The following is a 22,242-nucleotide window of genomic DNA, read 5'->3' on the forward strand; positions in this document are numbered from 1 at the left end:
TTCTTTGTTACTTAGTATTTGTCTGCATAAAATACCAGTCACACAAAAGTACAGTTCTATATCGGACAATATACATACTACCAGCAAGATAAAAAGTTACAATAGCTTCAAATTGTTTTCTCAAAAATTAAAACTAGAAAACGTTTCTTTAAAAATTGCGTCCTGTGCAGAGGGTCAGAAGACATGGTTTAAAAGACCCGGGCTCTATACACAATTCTGATGATTATTTGAAGAGAATATTTGCTAGTCTACATGTGATGATAGGTACTGGGGATTATTTTTCTCTTTCTTACTTGAGAAACAAAACCATAAAAGATTGAATGGAGAAATTCTGAATAAATGGGTGTTGAAAGTTTTTCAGTGGTATGGAGATCCTTAAGGTTGCTGCTTATGTATATCATTAAGAGTACATTTTGTTGTCTTCCATTACAAAACAACAAAGCTTGTTTACCAACCACTCACTTAAATAATACTAACTATCTGTGTATTATTACTATTACAAGATCCTAGATGAATTACCAAGAAAGTCAATGGGTAAAGCAGAGAACCAAAACTGACCTTTAAAAATATTTGTAAAGTTTTCCTGTTTTTTAGAGAGAGAGATATTTTGCTGAGTGGTTAATGAATTCAGATAGTGACTCTTTGACCTGGGTTTTTGAAAGTAATTAGCAGCTCCAGTTACCTGAAAGATGGAGCTAAGATGAGCAGGCAATTTTAAATCAGCGCATTTCTAATTAAAAATGATGTTATTTACAGTCACTCAATAGCAGCTGTAAGCATCTGTTCTCATAAAGAAATACGCAACAAAGGACTGATGATTTTTTAGAGGCTATCTACAGTTGCTGAAAACAGCAAGTGAAGGATGTTGAGTACAAAAGGTAATAGCTAGATGAGATTATCACTCTTGCTTAAACTTATTTTTCAGGTACCTTGGAAATATGTCATTTAATTAATTTCTATATCCAAGTTTTGTGGAGAACGGAAACTTCTTCCCAATACTGAGCATAAAACTAAGCTGAAAGGAGCAAATAACTACATTAGCTTGTTGGACAAATGCTGAGAAGGGTACTACAGAAAGGTCAATGCAATGGGAATCTTAAGTACACGATCAATGGTGAAAACCCCCAGCTCCAAAAATACACAAAAATACAATTATGAGGCTCTGATGCTATGAGGTAGTTTCTAGGGAGTATAATTGCCGTAAGAAAAAGATTCTTGAGACTAAGGATTGCATTTATTCCACCCAAAATTCCCTATTGCACACATGCCCTATGAATCATCATACTATCTTTCAGATATTTTAAACATTGTAATTTTATGACCTATATATGAAAACTACTCAAAGACTCCAGAGCATTTTTAAAGCACTGATCTTAATTTTGTGATCTGTGGACTACGGAAAAAAAGTTTGTGTGGACTAATTCTTACTCCTCAAACCCTGCTTCTAAAGCAATCTGTGAAAGGCAATTAAGAACAATAAGTTTCTATCTGTCACTATTACCAACATGTAGCTAAAGGAATCCACTGAAACTTTCTATGATTTCGCAGGTCAAAAGGGATTGAAAACTACAGCCATATACTGATATGAATAGTTTGTTGAAACAAAACAAGAGCCAAAGCAAACTTTAAGGTTTGGGCTAGTATCAACAAAGTTTGAATATTAACAAAACCAGGTAGCAGATACTGAAGTCTCTTCTTGGACTTCAATAACTGGCCATTTACACCTGTGTGTGAAGTTCTCCGGGCTATTAAACCAGTTACATTGGTTTAATCAGGTAGATCGAAAAATCTGTGGTCTCAGCACAAATCAAGATGTTTCTCTACTATATTAATTCAAATACATTATCTTAAAAAAGGCTCCAATTACAGATTGTGTATTGTATCACATTTTAACAACCCAGCAGCTTAGACACCAGCAACACAATAATTTTTAAAGCTTAATGAATATCCATTTTTCATTATCTGATTTAGATATTTTTATTTAATTACAAGTTTTTGTATTTACTTTTGCCTCAAACATTCTGCTTATCTGTGTGATATTCTGCTTATCTGGATTTAGACTTCTTTTTATCAGTGAAACAAAATATAATGATTTAGACAGTGCTCTGAGGACTAACACTTTAACAGCAAGAATAAACAAGGGAGTTTATTTACTCTTTTTAGCAGAGTAACTAAATCTGCTATAAAATAATAAAGTTTAAATTTAAGTAAAATTAATTTAACTTAATTTAAAATTAACACAAACTATTCACAGAACAGATCAATGATGCCTTAAGTACCCAATACTGAGCATTGCCTCATCAGTTCTCAGGAACTCAAAAGACAAGTATGCAAATCTTTTAAAAAAAAATAGCAAGTCCAAGTGTAATATTTGCATCTACCTTCTCTGCAAGTGATAAAAATGTCTTACTGTTTGATTATCTGAGCAAAAAATATCTGAAATGGATCACATTTTACACATCCTACCTTTGCAGAGAATAGGCTTTCAATTGGTGCTTGGACTGAACTCTGGACCTGGAATAAGACAGGTAAAAAAAAAAAAGTGTTTAGTTGTTCAAGCTAAAAGAATTAGGACTCCCTAAATGAAGAAAAAATCTAGAGGTATATGAATGAAAAAACAAAGTAGATGAAATTAGAAATCTAGGCAGTATTAAGAGTTTCTTCAGATCATTTCTACAATGGAGATTCAAACTGCCACCACATGGTCCCAAATATTTAGGTCTCCAAGCACCAACTGTTACAATATATAATTAAAGTCAGTTTATACCCTTTAAACAACTGAATCAAGATAGTGAGATAAGATACATTGCTGCTGTATTTATTTACGGCACATTGCCAATATAACTAAATAAAGGATCTTACCTTACCTGAATAGTTCATTGGCAATTGCAAGTATTCTGCCTATCCAAATTACATTTCTATCAGTGTTTGTAAGGTGCTTGCCTATTCAGGAGAATAAAACCCTGAAAAATCATATTTCTGTCAATTCAGGTACTACAAGAATGAAACAAACCTTTTCTAGGTACTTCTAGCATTTTTACTGTGACCAACACAGAGAACAAGACATGATCACAACTGTACAAATTGTGCATAGTCAAGAAAAAATTACGCTTTATTTTCATTTTCGTTTTACCAGTGCTTCGTATTACAAAAAGCTGAACTGACTGAAGTATGAGGTATAAGTTTAATCAATAAAATAGCTATTTTCTAAACCAACCGAGAAGGAGAAATATCTAAGTTTATTTAGCTAGTTGTTTATAATTTGTATTATCTCGGAACATTTCCAAACAGAATAAGGATCCATCATGTCTTAATGTTTATAAGCATAGCAGAGAGTTCTACTAAGAAGGACATGAAAGAAAGAGTCAGGGCGATGCAGCGGGAAAATGCTCTGGGGTGTATCTTGGTGGACTGCAAGAACTGAAATCATCCTAAAGAGAAGAGTCAACAGGATCTGACCAATAGCTTGCATAACTCTGAAGAGGAAGACTATGTGGAAGTCACAAATTTCACGCATAAGTTAGATACATTTTTTTGCATTTAGCTCCTATTTCTACTTAAATAGAAAGTATAAGCTCTTTCACTTCCTAAGTAACAGCATAAATCACAAATAATGAACAGAACCTTGTTCTGTAGAGGCACCAAATCTGCAAATACCTTATTCTCTGCTCTGTCACTGTGATTATTAATGTAATCTCTACGGATTTAATTCATTTACGGAGAGCACTGTGCAATGAAGATACGTAGCAATTCTTCATTACTTTTGTGTCATCAGAGAATTTCCAAAATCTACAAATTGCATCCCTGTTCTGAGGCAATTTCAAAGGTAAAAGTTCTGGCTGAGCAGAAAATCTGTTTTCATAGAATAGTATCATCCCTACCATCCCTTTAATAAGGCATTATAATTACTTTCACTGTTGTCACGATCATTATGGCCTCCAGCATTATAGTTGTGGATAGCTTTTCTTTAGCGTATCTTTACAAGTTGAGTTGAAAGCAATCTATTTTCTGCAAAATGGCTGCTTTCATTGTACACAGGACACTGAACCTCTTGTGTTGGACCTTTTCACCATGTTGTGATTGATTTTACATCAATTGAAAACAAGTCTGGTCTCTGCCATTTGTTTACCCTTGTATTCTCTCTTTATGCTTTGGTATGCATTTTTAATTAGATACACTCCAGTTCTTTCACCACTAGCTTACACTTTTATTTGGGAAGCAGTCTTTACTAGCCCTGCAAATATCCACTGTTCTTTGCAATGTCAAGTCCTTTTCTCACCTAGCTTTGACTTGGTTATCACTTATATCACAAGTAATTCATCCATCTGTTAACTGCTCCAATTCACATTACTTGGCTTTATTTTAAAGATCTTAACAATGGTCAATGGTCTCATCTGGCAGCTGGTTTCTTGTAAAAAATGTGTCTTTCCCAAGTGACATTCTTGTGAGGATCAAAATATTCACTGAACGGGTTTTATCTAGCAGTTTACAGGTCCCTCAGGCTCTCCATAGAACATATTGTATATACCCAGTGCTTTGAGCATGCCATGTGTAGCAATGTGGAGGACGTCACCTTCTTCAGTTTTATTTTACTCTTCAACTTTCTGCCATGTTTTCTTTCCCTACTGTGGGTTAATTCTTGCCACAAAAAAAAAAAAAAAAAAGACACATATCATGCATCTACATGAATGTTTAAGTTTGGATCCACAGTGTGCCATTAAGGCAAAACTCTGTTCTGGTGCACTTTGGTGCTTTGATTTGCCCTGGGAAGATGTCTGGGAGTGCTGGAAGTGGATTCTTTCATATGAAAAACTGCAGACCAGGAACATGCTTAACACATTTTGGTTGCAAATGGGCATTCACTCCACGGGACTCAGTTAGAGCTATCTAAAGTAAGAAATGCTGAAAGAAATACTGTGTGGCTGCCTGCTTAGCCCTACTAGTCTGTACTACTTCCTAACACAGACATAGCCGCAGAAGTGATTGAAATTGTGTTTATTTCTTGGCTTTCACTACCTGACATTGGTGAAAACCATCATACCAGTCACACAGCACTTTTATAAAGGAATGTTTTAGTCCAAAACCAGAAATATTTTAAGTACTAAAGGAAGTGTAAAATTCATTTTTATTGTGTCACAAATAAGAGGAAAAACTCCCACTGAATAAAGAAAAAAAATAAGAATTAGGTAGAACATTGTTCCATCCCACAGTAATCCAGAAAAATAACACAGTATGTCCACTTTACACACCACCTTTCTCTTAATTTACAGTCTTCAATTTACAGTCTTCTACAGAGTTATTTAAATCATCTGTCTCTCACAGAGTAGCACCTTTGCAATTGCCAGGGACACAAACCCACTTCTCTGTTTCCTCATAAAAATTTTCCATAGACACCCCCAACACAAGCATTTCCAGCAAGACTGATTTTTTCTTGGCCTTCTCTTCTCCATATGGTTTGTAGATAGTTCTCACAACTCAGCCATCACTTTAAATAGACATAAAAAGAGAAAAGTCCAGTTTCCTGTAGGACTGTATAAGAAACTTGTATTGGCTGGCGAATGCTGAAACTTTCAATGTAAACAAGACCTTTTGGCTCCAATTGGGGTGGGGGGAGGGAAGTGTATTATAGCTCAGTGTAGAGAATGCTTGCTTTCTTAGTATTCTCTTCCTTCTAAACTGGGATGGATAATATCCAAACACGTTGTTACCATTCTTCTCACCCAAATTAAGATGGGTTTATACTTGTCATACTTTAATGGGCAGGTCTATGTTCTGAAAGGGATGAAAATAGTTTTGTTTGCAGGTTTTCAATAATCATATGCTTCATGATTAATGAAGCCTCTTTCAAATCTCTAACAGCCTTTGGCAGCTGACTGCAGAATTGTTGAGCAGACTAAAAAAAGTAATCTAATTCTTATATACGATCTTAACTAATCTCGTAAGATTTTATTCATTGTCTGTGACAAGACCTGTTATTAGACTTTATGCATAAAAGAGTTGATCAGGCATTTTACAAGCTGTTGGGGATGTCACAGAGGTCATCGTAAGCACTTCTAACTGTTTTGAGTGCTTGCCAGGTATGACAGAAGAAACCATTTTCCCATATACAGGTTTGCCACGACAGAGCTCCAGTCCATTCCCAGAGTAAAAGGCTGCAGTTTAAGAAACTACTATTCCTCTATTACTTTTTCAGTGTTTGACTACTGAACATAGTTCTAAGCAAAAACAAAAAAACAAAAAAACAATACTATGCTGCTTCTATTGTCCCCTCACAAGGATGAAGTCAGCTCGTCTTCCCCAATGTATATTTGTCCCTTATGCTCTGTTCTACATGCTTAAATATAGCTAATATATTTATGTCCACAACTCTCATGTTTTGTCCAATCCACAGTGCATAGTGTATTCTAATCCCAGGCTTTCTAAAAATGTATCTTCTGTTGTTTGTTTGGGTTTTTAATTGTATAACAAAGTCCTGGAGACCTCCTGTCCTAGCACAAACAGCATTCTGTTTGCCTACATATATGATTTGCAGGAAAATTGTGGCCAATCTCTCAGTGCATTCCTCACGTTCTACATACAACGCTGCAACTTTGTCAGTCATCTCTGTAAAATTAAGCTCATTAATCACAGAGCTGCAGGAATCTTGGTGCTTTAACTAAATCACAAACAGACTTGGGGGAAAATCATATACCATATACGAGTTAGGAAAAACAGTGCGATCTCAGCAAGTCTGATCCCTGCTGATCACTTTACCCTTCTAAGCAAGGGGAGGTTAGTATCGGGAAGACTGGAAGAATGTAAAAGTCCAATCAAAAGAAGTTTTTATCACTTATGACAGCCATCCAAGTAATAAAAAAGGTAAAAAATCTTGAACATTTTCATTCAGCACTGCATTACAGCAAAACAATAAATAAAAATCTTTTGTGCATTAGCACTGGTTAGACCCAAACAGTGAGGGATTCAGTAGCACGCAACAGAGTGCCCTTCAGATTAAATGACAATTTGGAAGTGTTTAACAACATATGGTCTCTTTTCTTTGACATATATGATTAAGAATATATCTTTTTTATATCAAAATATAAAATACCATCTGTCATAAGTACCAACTATGATACTGCCTCTCTATATCCAATTAATTCACTATACTTTCTAATGTAAATATTTCTCCTATTTTCTCCTTTTTTCTTCTTCTGTAACTATATTTATTTATAAAATTTCAATAAATGTATATATTTAAAAAGTCAATACTATGACTTGAAATGTAATTAGGAATAACAATGAAAGTCTGTTTCACTTTCTTTTTCAAAGCAAAAGGGCCAAATCTTCACATGCTTTGAAATGACATAGCTCATTTAAGTCAGTGGGTATAAGTAAACTACAAATATCTAACTATGTTGCTCTTCCTTATCATACACATTAACCCACAGGAATGCTCACTTTTCATAAATATTTTTGCTTCTTTCTTTTTTCAGAAGGACGGAGTTCCTTGAAGACACATGACTGCAGCGTGACAATCGAAATATAATCCGTATTTCTCATTAAGGTGTCAGAATTCCAGTGAATATGGAGGAATAAAAGGATTGTGCTCAAAAACACAGTGCAAATACACAATGCATTTTAGTTCACTAAATTAATACTTTACCTCATTAATGTAATCTCAGAAAAAAAAGAACCTTTGACCACATAATTATTTGAATGACTTTTGAGACCACTAAAATATGCAAAAGTCTCAAAATACAGTCTCAAGACTGTAGGAGATGAGTATTTCCAGGTTAAATAGGATAGCGCCTAATAGCCTGTTTGGAGCAGGTTGCAAATTCTATTCTCTATGAGACGAGACAAAGATACACACACAGACACACACACACGTTTACTCTTTTTTTCTGAATAATTTGTCTGTGGCTGCAGCGATAATCTGCACTAACAGGTTTTGCATTAATAACATGAAAAAGAAAGGACTGAGCAACAATATAAACTACATTTTAAGCCTGTAGCTTTCTAAGAATCTTATGGAAATTTTTAACTCTAGTGAGTCCCTCAGCCTAGTAAAGATCTAACAAGGGATGGAAGAGACAATTTATAGGAACATTGTTTTTTCAAAAAGATTGTTCCTCTTAAAAACCCAAATACCAAGTATCGTGGTAATTCACTTCCTCATTTTACACATCACAGTATAAAACTTAAAAGACTTCTGAGTTTGCTAAAGTGTCATGGAAGGGGTGACTATATCTGTCTGAGGTTATTTCAGTGTAATTTAGAACACAGTACCTTTACACATGCTTCCATGTAGTGTCTGTGAACAGTGCTGACTGTCTTCTAATATTACATTCTCTGTCCTTAAAGGAGCTTTCAGAAACGAACCATAATGCTCTTGGTCATTCATGACAGAAACTTTACACAGAGTCCTAATAAATTGCTTTTATAGTTTCTTAAGTTCTCCCATATTTTCTAAAATACTTGTAATGTTTCAGTAACTAGACATAAATGAACTTCTAAAAAATTGTATTGTTTTAACCATAATAGGTTCCCGAAGCACTGAGTTCCACAATATGTTGACGTATTATATGAAAAAGTATTTCCTAGGCCTTCTAACTTCCTCTTTTAATGGACAAAAGAGTTTTTGCTCCTGTGTTAATGTAAGAATAATAGAAATTCTAGTTTGCTTCTCTGGATCATTCATCAGCATGCATGCTTTTATCTGATTATCTCCTATTAGTCTTCCTTGCATGACAAGAATTCTCTCTTCCATTTCTGCTTATGATGTTTTTACGCATACGACCATTCTTACGATTTCTCTAAATCCTTATTTTCTGTAGTAGTTTTTGAGAAGAGTACATGTGCCACTGTTCCTATTACAGTGATTATTCTTTTATTGATTTCCTGATACATTCTTTAGTTCTTCTGCCACCCCTCTGTCCAGTTACCGGAGCACAGGTGCCATTCGGCCGCAGCCTGACACAGAGTTACGGACAAAGCTGATGCACAGCACTCCGCAGCGCAGCAGGGCAAGCCCTCCAGTTCCTCGTGTGCCGCTTCCCACTCCGGGTCACGCAGGGAGCGCATGGCTCCCAACAGCTCCCAGTAACTTTGTGTCGGCCCTCAAGTCGGCACCGCTCGACTCGGCGGCACGGCCGGCAGCGCGGGGCCCACCGCGGCACCCCGCCGCCTCCGGGGCTCCTCACGGCCCTGCTCCCCGCTGCCGCCAGGACCTCAGCGGCCTCGGGCCCGGGCTGGCCCGCACGCGGTTGCCGGGGACCGCCGGGGACCGCCGCGGCCAGCTGCCGCCTACGCGCCCCCGGGACAGCGGGAGCGGCCTCCTCCCTAGCTCCGCCTCCCAGAGGAAGGCCGATGGCTGCGGCGGCCGGGAGGGCGGTTTAACGGCCGGGGCCGGCGGGCGGTTTAACGGCCGCAGCAGCTCCCGGGCGCGAGCGCCGAGCGCAGGCCCGCCGGCGGCACGCGCCGTTGCCAGACGGGCGGCGTTGCCATGGCCCCCAGCCCCCACCCTACCCGGGGCTGCGGGACCGGAAGCCCCCGCCGCGTGCCCTTTGAACCGGGAAGTCCTCGCGGAGGCCTGGGCGGACTCGGTTTGAATGAAATCCGGCTGATTCACGGCGGGCCGGGCCGAGGCGGCGCGGCCGGGGAGGGCTCCGCGTGGAGGTGAGGGCCCGGCGGGGAGGGCGCCCTCGCCACGGGGATCCCCGGGGGCCCGGCGCGGCCCGCGGCGGCCTGGCTGCGGCGTGGGGCGGCCTCTGCCTGGCGGCGGCGGGAGCGGGGCCCGCGGTCGTGGGCCCGAGCGCTGGGCAGGAAGGGGGCTCCTGAGCCGGGAGCCGGCAGCGCGCTGGGCCCCGCGGGGTCGGCGCTGCCTGCCCGCGTTTGTGCTGGTTGCGGCAGTGCCGGAGCGGGGCGGCCGGGCTCTGGGGAGGGGGGGTGTGGGGTGCGGCCCAGCCGCCTCACGGCCCCGGGGCGGCCCTGCTTCCTCCCCGGCCGAGAGCAGCCGCCGCGTTTGGCCGCGGCAGTTCTCCGGGCGGCAGCGACCGCTTTGCCGCGGGAGGGAATCCGCGGGTCGAAGCGGCGATCCCCGGTCGTGCAGGCGCGGAGCTGCGGGGGCCAGGCGCTGGGCGGGGAGCGCGGCGGAGGAGCAGTCTGTGATCCGTGTCGGGAAGGACGGAGTAGAACTAAGCAGCGGAGGAGCGATGCGCAAAGCCCGTAGCGCCGTGTCTAGCACGCGTCAGGCTCGAGTGCCGTTTGCGGAACACATTTATGTGACGTGGTTGGATACTTGTGAACAGTTGACAAATCTCGGTGCGTGCTGATGTCATCTCTTAAAGCTGTGCTGGTTTCCGGCATGCTGTAGAAAACCAGAACAACAACAAGGCTAGAGGTTGGCTTTTTAAAAAAAAAAGTTTTATGTGAATGTGTTTGGAAACTGTATATAATGAAAAAGTACGAGGCAAGCTGAAAACTCTGACAGGTTTATATTAATCTTAAAGCTTTCACCCCTTGTCCGAGGTGTGCTGTATGCCTCGGGTATAGAGAGTGCACCTGGAAGAAGATTCTGCTTAGAAGAACAATGTCAGCTTGTGTTACAGAAACAAGGAAAAGAGCTGTATTTGTGAAGAAATCCAGAAACAGGGTTGCAAGTTAATTGCTTCTGAGTCACTTCCTGTGACTTTAAGCCAACTAAGTTTTGCCCGTAGCTTAATGGGAGTGTTTTCTAATAGTAGGTACAGTTATCTCCTAATATCTGGGATGATGGGAAAGGACAGGTAGTTAGGATATCTTAAATAATGGAAAACCTGTGTGAGGAGTACTTGCTGGAGTTGATGGGGAGGGACTGTTCCACAACTTGTGCTTATAAACACACACACGCGCGCTCACACACACACGCACACCCCCCCACCCCCGGCAGATTTCAGAGAAGCTCATTACTTTATATACAGCATAAAATTAAAATTAATTTTGTGGGTTTCTGTGGTGATGTGATTTGTTAACGAGTCTTCTCTTATCTATCATTTTGGTGTGGATGCACTTAAGTAGCGTTAGAGTAGTCTGGATTACTTCAGTAACTCCATCTGAGCAGTGAATGTAGTAGAATTAGGTTTGCTGTGCTTCTGGAAATCAGAAAGCAGAGCTGGAGAGGCTAACCTGCCATACCTTCTAGTCCAGCTCAGGGCTATTGAGATTCCGGTCTATACAGTCCAGAAACATCGGGTTTATAGGGCGGAGCACGTTATGGAAGCAGAATAGTAATGTAGCTGTGGACTTGCACTAGTGAGACTGAATTCATTCATGGCACAGTTAATCTTTAGCTTTAATGAACAGATAATTGAGAAATGAATGCAGTTGGTTTCTATCTTTTTCGTACAAAATGTCTAGGACAGTGGACACACAGACACCACGCACACACCCCCCTTCCCCCATTGTCATGTGTGAAGTCTCAGTTCTGGTTCAAGTTCCTCTCATGCAGTGTTTGGTAACTTTACCTGCAGTGAGTTTTGTTCTTTTCTCAGTGAAATGGTGTTTCTCTGCAAGATGCAATTCTTCAACTAATTTACCTTTGTAGCCATTTATCATCCCTAGTGAAGCTGAAATTGTTATAGTTGCAGCAAAAACCTGAAACCACTTTATTTAGTTGCTGTTAATAAAATTGTTAATCCATCTGCTATGTGGACCTTCTCAACAGGAGATCTGGAAGTGCTTATGCAAAGCTTAGTACGTAGTCTCAGGTGGAGGAACTGAGTTACCAAAGGTGAAAAGGTTTGCATGAAGTCGCTCTGTACAAATTGCACAGTGTGGAGTAAATTGTTGTCACCTGATACTCTCTCCACTAATAAGGCAATTTAGTAGCCAGTGTTTTCTCTTCCATGTATGTTGAAGGTTGTTTTTTTTAAGTAACTCAAAAGTTGTCAGCCCAGGAGAACCCTCTTTTGTTGAGAGATTGCATCATGGAGTGTTAATGCTGGATAAAAATAGTGCACTGTAGTGTGAAACTCATGTGTCTCATGCAAAGAGATACAGTAATTTAAGACTGTTTCAAGTCAATTTCAAAATACCTGCTGAAACATGCCAAGTATAAGCACAGTAGCTATTGGTTTATACCTATATGTATACATACGTTTGTGCATAATGCATTGATATAATTTCATCCCTGTGTTACCCAAGGAAAAATGTTTTCATTATTAAAAGTCAACATTTAAGTGACTTAAAAGTAGTAACCAACAACTGAATGGTGAACCAGAGTTCTCCAGCTCTTGCCGGTTATTGCAGTAACCTAACAGTAGTGTTAAGAATAAACATTAGACATGGGCTTTTAAAAAAAATCTGTTTTCAGATCAGTTTTGAGATGCTCTGTGTATGCTTCTATTGCATTATTAACAACTGCAGACTTTAACTGTCCTGGCCTCAATAAGGGAAAGAAAATTGCAGTAATGAAGGTCTGCATTTTTTAAATACCATACTGTGACCAAAGTTTTTTTTAGCTGAGGTGTTTGAGTCATGAACATACACAAGCAGAGAAGCTACTTTGTTTTTTTAAGCTATCAGTGACCACGTTGTTCTCAATGATGGGTACATGCCATCCAAACCTTGTAGTGCACCAGAATGCAAGCTTATTACGTTTATAACTGGCCTTCTGCAATTTTCTGATGTGGAACCGTTTGGTACGGGTACTCGCTTCCGCAGAGCTTTGCTTTAAACAAAGACTGTAAACTCTTCCTTGCAGACGGAAGCAAATGTTAATCAAAGTACCTTTTGCTGGCTTTGGAAGGAAAGGAAGCAAAGTTTACTGTGAAGCATTTGTTTGCTTTTCTGTTGGGTTTTTTTATACATATTTGTAAGTGTATATGTGTATATACAGGGGAAAAAACAACAGGTAAGTGTGTAATCAACACTAGCCTTCTGCACTTTGCAGCAGAGAGGAGAAAAATTCTCAACTGTAGGTTAGCGTGTTGTGTGCCTCCCCCAGGAAACTGACCAAACTCACAGAGATCTTTCTTTAATGTCCTTGTAGGAAGTGGGGAAGGGAGTGCAAGACCCCTGGGGGGCCAGCTGGCTAAAAGTGAATTGGGTTGTAACGCTGAAGCCCGCTTGCGAACTGGTTGCAGTTCTGTTGCAGCCTGTGCCCATATAACTGCTGGATGTTGTGATCCTGTCTCATCTGATCTCTTGTGGATCATTTCCTTGTGCAAAGGTGGCAGAAATGCAGCAACTTTTCTTTTGACTTGTTAGTGGAATTCCACACCAGCCTGTCAGCACTGACTGTTCTTTCTCCTTTAACTTTCCAGGAAGATTAACACATCTTGCTTTGCTCTTGTACTCCTTTGAGATAAGGTTCAGAACGGTCTCTGCTAAATTACCTCGGGTGCTAAAAGCAAAACCAACCCAAACCCCAAAACTAAAGACATTCTTTGGGCAGCTTCAGCTTAAAGAATGATTTGACATAAATGTCTTCTGGAGTCTGGCTTAGCGTTGGAGGCAGTCACCTCTTCCAGGGTCTCTTTATCTGTTATGCCAAGACAACCGTTTCTGGGATGCAATGTGAATCCTCTCAGAGAAGTGAACAGGGTTAAAACCAATATTTATTAGCCTGTCGGTCTACAGCAAGGCTGCACAAATGGCTGTCCTGGCAGTACTGAGAAAGCATCAAGTTGGTAAGCAGCAGCAGCTTTGCCACTGTTCCTTATGTTAACATTGACATTGGGGGGAAAAAAAGTCTGTCAAATCATGGCCACAGATAATTTCACAGATCTGTTTTAAAAAACTGCACAACAAATGAGTGGATGCAGTTAGTGGGCAGTGGTATCTGAGAGGAGGATGACATGACTTTTAAAGCAGATGTGAAGCAGCCTTTCTCAGTCTGAATTCGGGCAAACCCAACGACCTCTGTGACTTTCCCACTCACACCAACTACTCTTGCCGAAATAGACAAGAAAACCATCTGTACCTGCAGACTGCTTTTTACCTTTGTACTTAGGTCATTTTAGCTACAGGAATATCTTCTAAAATAGTAATAAAGGAGCGTAGTTTCAGTTTCTAACAGCATTTTAAATTATTGATTAGCTTTAAATGGGTTATTAAAATGCTTTACTCTTCCTTGTAATTTTGAGAAACCTGGAAACATCTTTCAGTGTTACGGAGACTTGGACAAGACGTGGCGTGTACGAATTCCAGGGCTTATATGGTATAAGCCAAAAAAAAGCATTCTTTGGGTTATTCTTCAATGGTGCATTGTCCTTCTGTAGGTCATCAGTGTAACATTTCTTTTTACATGTGGTACTGTTTCTAAATTTTACTGTCTTTTTGCCCCTTCCCCTCCTTTCTATTTCCTTGCATAGGAAAGAGACGTACTGGCATCATCTTTATAGTCAAAAAGCGGGAGCTGCTGCTGAGTTAGTTCTGCAATCACCTCTTACTGAGCACCAGGTTAGAAATGCATATTTGGTTTATTTGTAAGTGTTAAAGTTATCTTAATTAAGGTCTAAAAGTTTTGCTCAAGCTGTCTTAAGGTTTACAAAAGCATTATTTCATAAATGGAATTTACGGTTGAAATAATATTTGGGTACAGTAGATTAACAAAAATTTAAATTGGTTTTAATATGGATCACTAACCTAATTTCTTCAGATGTTTGTACAGAGTAAACAAATATGTTCAGGTCTAGATGTACTAAAACCTACTAAAACGCCTTCCATTACAAATAGGAAAGTAAAGTATTAGTTGCCCAAACTAACCAGAGTCAAGCCATGAAGCTAGTGAAATAATTCGCAGTGCATCTAGAACTGGTTTGTGGAGATTTGCTCTCTGTGGTACTGTCTTGAGAATCTGAACATCTTCAGGTCAGTGGCTAGTCTGTGATAGTTAGGTGGGAAGTGTTATATCCCTATTGTTATTTTGTTATGTTATACCACCTATTGTTATTCAATATTATTTCTTAAACGTATGAGGGTAATACACCTCATCAGCTTATGGAAGTTGCTGTAGTTGTAGGAAAGACCGGTTCTGTGGTTACCGGTGGTAAAGACTAAGAGTTTCTTAAAATAAACATACAACCATGATTAAAATTGTAATTTTAGTTTTAAATCTACTTCTCAGCTACTCTTCAGCCCTCATTAGTGTCATGAAAGATGAATCATTGCAGATTTCAATGGAGGAGTATCGACCACAGAGGGGTAAAATGGAGTGTAGTTGGCGTTAATTTGTACATTTTAACTGCTTTATTGAAGCCATTTACCATGTGCTTACATAATAGCTTTAAACAGCAACTTAACCTTTCCGTGGAAATCCTCCAACTTGATTTGGAATTTATTGTAGTTCAGGATAGAAAAAGTATATGCGCTTTATGTGCAGCTTTTGCCTGTGATAAACAGCTTGGTTTCAATGGCTGTCTGAAAAGCATAACCGTTGACTCTTTCATAAACTCCTTTTTGATTTATATAATGCCAAGGTAGCTTTTAAGAGCATACTTCTTGTTAGCTGAGGCTGCGGTTGTTGGGTTTTGCATGTTCTACAAAATCAAAGGAGTGAATCAAATGAAGCTAATAATTTGCGAGTGTGTTAAACTGGTAAAGTGAAATTAGCAAATAGAGGAAGTGTTACTGATCAATGTGTCTTAGATAATGTTTTTTGGAATGGGTGAAATTCCATACATAATTAAAGTAGTAGTTAGATAATCCTGTGAGTAGTCAGTTCAAATGCTGCCTTTTTGTGTGTTAATAAGAAGCTTGAAATATTTGTTTTAAACTTAAACTGAAGTAAAGCCTGTTAGTATCTAGCCAGTTTATGTATCTGTCTTAGCAAATTTCAGGAGTAACAAGATGATACTCATCTTCAACATAAAGACTTTTTTATTTTTAATACACAAAGCATTTTTATTTTTCATAAGTTCAAAGTTCTTTTGCGTAATTCATTTTAAGAGAAGGTTCTTGAATCAGTATTTTTAATACAGTGTGTTGACATTAGGTTTGTAATTCTCGTATGTGTAATGTAACATCCATTTAGATGATTAATGTATTTTGGGAATATCATTACTTGCTGTTCTCAATTGCTCCTATATCACCTGAACAGGCTTTGTTGTATTAAAACTTGTGCAATTAAGATCAGAGTTTCTGATGCTTTGCTTTGTATCTTCTGTTTCACAAATAAAATAAGCCAGTAAAATTTACCAATTTCTGTAAGCCTTGTAAATGGCTTGATTTGCTGAAAGCAGCTGTTTAATGTTCAGTAGTTTTTGTTTATTTTATCACTGAGTTTTTGTTGTATAAAGCTAAGAAGTTGAAAAAGCCAAGTAAGCAAGATAAAGGTCTGTTACAGCTGGGACAGAACCCTTACTTAGATATCCACAATTGAAAAATAGATTGCTTTTCAACAATAGAAAGTGAATAAACTTCAGAGAAATAAACATCTTCGGTGTAATTTTTTTAGTTGGGCAGCTTAACAACAGTTTAACAATTCTTATTCCTGGAGATCACTCCTTTGAAAGTTGCAAGATAGAAAAGCGCTTTTTTTTTTTTTTTTTCTTTTTTTAGAAGTAATGAGTTAGTTGTATTGATTGGAATAATCTTGTGCTAGAGCAATGGCACATGCAGCACTGGAAACGTATTAAATGACTGTACTGTCACTAGTGTTCTAACTACACATTAAATGTTTACTTTACAGTATTTCTTTTAGTATAATGAGTTCATTTAAAAAAAAAAGCTTTTGATGCTAATTCAGAGATCCATAATCTGCTCAGTGTCTTTCACATGTAGTTTTGATGATAACTGACAAGCTGTAAGTTAATTAGTGCAGAACTTACTAATGAGGATGCTAAAATCCTTACTTTCACATTTTTATTGATGCTTTCTGAACAAATTGGAGTAAACTTGATTGTATAGCTAAGAAGTTTTAGGTGCTTCCTGGTGGTAGGTGCTGTTCTTAAGAAACAAAAATCCTCCAGTTAATTGAATGATAGGAAAGTTTTGAAAAGTTTCATAAGAGTGCTCATCTTCAAAAATGGGGATAACCCAAAACCAAAGCAATAAAACAAGGTCTGTTAATTAGCATGGAAGACAGCTTCTTGAATTAATATGTGGTGTTAATTAACAGGAAGTCTGATGTTGTGTTGTAATTACCACCAATATTTTTGACATACTGAGTGACTGAAGGTGAATTATATAGATAACAATTCAGTAAACACTTAAGAGCTTGGGAACATTTTTCCTTTGTTTCCGTTTTTCTAGAAATATGGATAGACTTCTGCGACTTGGAGGAGGTATGCCTGGGCTGGGACAGGTTAGTATATAGCTTGTCGGTATTTTCTCTTTAATATTAATCAATTCTGGACTATTGCTTTTATTATCTTTTAAAACAGCATCAAAAAAACAGAGATCATAGTAGTAGTCTGTGAATCTAGAGATGCTATAGAAGTGTATGCAAATCATTGTTAACGTCTGACGGGGGGGGTTTGTCAATGTGAACTCTTGTGTTGGCACTGAGTTTTGCAGAATGTTTATAAACCTTTAATTTGGTGTCTGAACATTTTAAAGTTTGGATTGAAAAGCATTGGAAACACAGAATAAAATTAAATAAATTTCCAGTGATACAGATTTTCAGAACGTGGAGATAGTTCTAAATGGCTGAGTACACCCACGTGCTCCTTCATAAATGATATCTTTCACTCCTTGGATCACATTGTGATGGGCGTTATAAGACACTAAAGTATATGTAAGTTTCAGGAGCTAGTTTGAGTTGAATTTATCACTTGCAGGTAGTTGTAGCCACCTATGTGTGTGTTTTATTGTATCTTCACTTGTTCGCTGTTGTCCTCACTTCTCTAACTCCACAGCAAAAAGGCCTCCCTGGCAGCTGTCCTGTTCCAGTGGGAGACCTACACACATTGTATGGCTTTTCCTACTGCTAGAGCAAGTCCTAGTGCTTTTTAACTTGGCCAACTAGTGTGGCCATCAGTCTTCAAAACTATAACCAAGCCGATCTTATTACATTGTGCTGACTACTGTGGATAAAAGAAAAAAAAATAATTAGTAACTTCTTAGTCTGAGGGTAGGAAAAATTACTTCCTTAAGGAAAGGGATCTAGTGTAATCCCCTTCGTAGTCTTGGCTGGCCGCAGCAGCTGGCCTTTCGCTGCTTTCCTCATCTGCCCCTGGGGCTCTGTTCTAAATTGAGAATCCAGACTCTTGTTCTTCTGGAGGAATAGATTCCGTTTATCTTGGGCTTCGTGATGTCTGTGCGAGTTTGCTTCTGGGATGACTGAAATAGCTGAACCCACAGCTGGTTTTGGTTGTGTGTGGTGTGTTTGTGTCCGATATAACTAGGAGAGGAGTGGTTTGGTACTGAAGCACTGGGTGAAATATTCTAAGTTGATTTACAGCCTCTAGGTGTTTTGCCAAATAAGCTGTAACTTTTGGTGCATATTTTTTTCCCGGTTTTACGTCTAAAATTCTATTCACGCTCTTAGTGAATCTTCAAGCAGCCCTCAGTTATTTTTAGTTTCACTTTCTTGAACAGTTATTTCTCTTGTTCCTCTGAGCTGCCAGCCTGCTTCATGACTCTTCATTTTTTTAACATCTGCGCAGTCTAATCACTCAAGCTTTCACTTCTTAGTCCTCTCTGAACTTGACACATAGCAAAGCTGTTTTTCATATTTACAGTTAACTCTCTGCTGTTTTCTGAATTTCTCAGTTTTAACTTAAAGCTTGCTAGAAAATTGTGGCAGACAATAGAACATAACATTCAGAAGAAGCTCGCTGAACTCCTCTGGCAGCTTTGGCCTGCAAAGCTGCTCTGTGTTTGTTTAAATATGGAATTGTCTCTTAAATGAATTGATGAGTATGTGTTGGATTAAAAAAGTGGATAACTAAATTGCTCTTTATGCAAGTTGCTGCTTGCATTGGATATCTTGACTACTTTTGTAGTCTTTTGGTTTATTGAATCAGCAGGAAGGCTTTTCAAAAAGAATAATTTTATGTCCTTAAAATACGGTGTTTTGGTGGGCTTTCAAAGATCACTTCGGTGCTGAATATTGATAACTGAGACTGGGACATGATGCAGGGTGAATCAGATGGCTTTGAGGTGGAACAGAGAAGTTGGGTATTTCTTGGACATACTTTGTTCTGCTAGAAAGTAAACAAAGTTATTACCATTTTTTTGCACTAGAGTGTTTTAAAAACAAAAAGCTTTGTACAGTTCTGTCTTTGGAGGTTTTGCTTGTAAGGTTGAACATAGTAAAAACATTTGAGTGAGTCATTCTTGCTAACATAAGAATCATCTGTGTGCATAGTCTTATAGAAAAAGAAGCATTTTCAAAGTAATTTTATAACACAACTTGGGGATTTTTTTTTTCTTGTAGCTAGGGGTTTGCTTAGCAAGAGGACTGCATCACATAAGGTCTGCTAACAGTCCGTTTGATTTGCTTTGTAACTAATGTTCAAGTAACAGCAAATGTTTGATCAGCACAGTTCCTATTTAATCTCTGCCAAGGAATTCCTTCTCATTGACTTGCCTTAGCTTCTTTGACAGCAGTTGCTTGTCTCTTTCCCCTTGGTAAAACCACGTCTTCTGATAATTATCTTATGTGGGTTTGTTTGTTTTTCTTAATTTCCAAACTCAAATGTGTTATCCCAAGTGCTCTTTGGATTCATGTTTTTATAGCCTTCTTTCCAAGTCTTTGGCATCTTGTATTCTACTTGAAAACTTCCTTCAGTGAATTTGTGATTCTTCTCTTTTCCTACTACATGATCCTTCAGCATGCTATTGAGTGGCTGATTGGCCTTCCATGCTGAAATGTCCAGAGGTGGTTGGTGCGAAGTTCCATCGACCCTAAGCCTGTCTTCATATGGCTGATAAACAAATCTTAAAGGAAGTGATCTTAAAGCGATATTTAAACTTTCCCTCCAGTGACTTGTGGCTTAGAAATTTTGAGCCGTTTCCTCTCTTTTAGATAGATGAAGGACTGTCTTCATGGCGCAGCAGGTGGACAAGAGAGGATGGAAGAGAATCTGATAGTTTTTGGCATCACGTGAGCCATCCGCGGTATTTTCTGGTGGTGAACTTGGTCCTTAACTTTGTGTTCTTTGTATGGGAAGGTACCTGTGTTTAGTTTTGAACTTGATACCATAAATAATGGTACCTTTGCAACACTGCGTCATGCAGGAATTGTTTGTCTCACATGGCTGATATTGTAGGCATTTCACTTTCTGCTCTCATGATATAAGAAGGAGTGATTGAAGCTTTTTAAAGATGTAGGGAAACGGTTAAAGTTTGAAGGTGTTGTGATGTCCCAAACAAAATGCTTATTACTTTAATTTCCCTTCTGTAGTTCATGGGAGTTCGGATTTTGGCAATATGCTTATTTTACTTCTCTTGTATAGTGTTCTCTCTTCTTCCTCCTGCCCCTAGTGGTGTTGGCTTTTTTTTAGTTGTTATATTCCCTTTCCTGGTTTATTCTTTACCGACTATCCCTGTTCATCCTGCTAGAATACTGCCTACCACAGAATTTCACAAGTGATCTAATACTTCACTTTATGTTGCACATTTGCTGCAGACAAATTAACAGGCTTTGTGGGGTACGTAAAAGCATTCTACTTACATAGTAGGCAGGGATTTGGAGCAACACTCCTCTTCATTTTTTACGCTGAACTATTGTTTGCTAGTGAAATCAGTTCCACATATGCCTCTATTAGGCAATCCTACTGTTTTAAGAGTGTGAGCAAATTAAGTGCATTTTTAGCAGAGCTCTCTCTCCCAAACACTTTCAGAACAATAATCCAAGCTATACAAGTTCTTGTCCATGCTAACACATCTTGTCTATTTTTCTGAATCCATATGTGATAGGAAGCAGTGAAATAATTAATGATACTTTTTTTAAATGCTGTGGAGATAATTTTTCATTATTTGGTGGAATTTTGAAAATACTCATTTACATTGCTCTGTTGGTGCAAACAGCTGTTCTAGTGCAATAAATGGAAAATCAAACTGATTGTGTATTTCTGAATTAACATATTTGGTGGCAGAGGGGAGCGGAAAAAATCCAAATGGGAAGGGAGGGAGAGACAGAGAAGTGACCTGTCTTATAAGGAGTGTTTACACCTTGACTTGGAATATAGAAAATAGAAGTGCAGATAGCTATTTTGTTTGAATAATGGACTTGCCAATTAGCCATCAAGTGCTTCCATCTGTGAAATAGTTGATCAGATGGGTTAGCTGGGATGTTTCCAGATTAGGGCATTGTAAATGGCACTTGAAAACTGTCACTTTGATTATGAGGTTTCAAGCATTGCACTGCTTGATGCTGTGGAACCTTTTTCCCTCACATTATCATGGTTTTTTAGAACATGCTGATCCCATTTAGTAAATCTGTGGCACTGTGGGAACTTGGGAGACCTGCCACTGATCTAAAGTTCTGTTTCATCTGCTGATCTTGCCAGGATGGTTGTTAGAGCACTACTGGCTCAGTATTCTATGGGGCTGCAGAAGAAGAGTTGGTGATCTGGCAGGCAAAGAAGGGGTTGGTCTCAGTGTAGATAATTCCCAATTAACAACTAAATGCAAGTTTCCTTGAGTTATTTCATGAAGCTGATGTGTCTCAAAGTAAAAGACGTGGCTAATCTACATCATGTAAAAAAAACCAAACCAAATCAGTGTCGTCCCCCCCAACAACACCAAAACTCATAACCAAAGCAAACCCAAACACCACCACCCCTATCCCTTCCCCCCAAAAAAAACCCCTAAACCCCAACCAGAAAGAAAAACTCAACACCTTAACACCTTACTGAAAATTGGTTTGGTTATTTTGGTTCTTGAAACAGGTTAGGTTTTGATTTGAACGTGCATATGTGTTGTCTTTAATGTAATGAAGTGCTTTATCCTTTGGAAAGCTGTTGAGTGTTTTGGTATCTGTTGCACCTGCATGACTCTCTCCTTCCTGTGTCTCCTGGACGTATGTGCTTTATGTGGTTTGAATTGCGGTGAAACACCATCGTCTGCTTCTCACACGTGTTTGAAGCTTCAGATACTCCTTTTGAGAATGCTCTGCCAGGGGAATAAATCTGAGCTATAGCTCTTAAAACTGTGCATTATTTCTGTGCCATTGCTTCTGAGACGTTTTCCAGGGAAGCTCTCAAGTACTGAGAATGTTAGTATTTCTAGAATTCCAGTATAGCTCCTAGTAGATGAGATGGTGTACAATTTGATTGGGTTATTCTGGTTTACTTCTTTCCCCAGAAGCTATTAACCCATTTAAAGAGTAGA

The 22,242-nt window shown here is 39.0% G+C and overlaps 1 protein-coding gene across 1 annotated transcript in view; it reads left to right on the forward strand.

The window, feature by feature from the left end:
- Nucleotides 1-9,438: 9,438 nt before the first annotated feature.
- Nucleotides 9,439-22,242, forward strand: part of PSMD14 (proteasome 26S subunit, non-ATPase 14) — a 47,676-nt gene continuing 34,872 nt past the window's right edge. Inside the window, exons 1-3 of the mRNA XM_075430752.1 lie at nt 9,439-9,657; nt 14,334-14,421; nt 17,215-17,266. Of these exons, the coding sequence (XP_075286867.1) occupies nt 17,219-17,266 (48 nt within the window). The 5' untranslated portion in view covers nt 9,439-9,657; nt 14,334-14,421; nt 17,215-17,218. The remainder of the gene's footprint in view (nt 9,658-14,333; nt 14,422-17,214; nt 17,267-22,242) is intronic.

Source organism: Opisthocomus hoazin, chromosome 9 (genome assembly GCF_030867145.1).
Source record: "Opisthocomus hoazin isolate bOpiHoa1 chromosome 9, bOpiHoa1.hap1, whole genome shotgun sequence".
NCBI lineage: Eukaryota > Metazoa > Chordata > Aves > Opisthocomiformes > Opisthocomidae > Opisthocomus > Opisthocomus hoazin.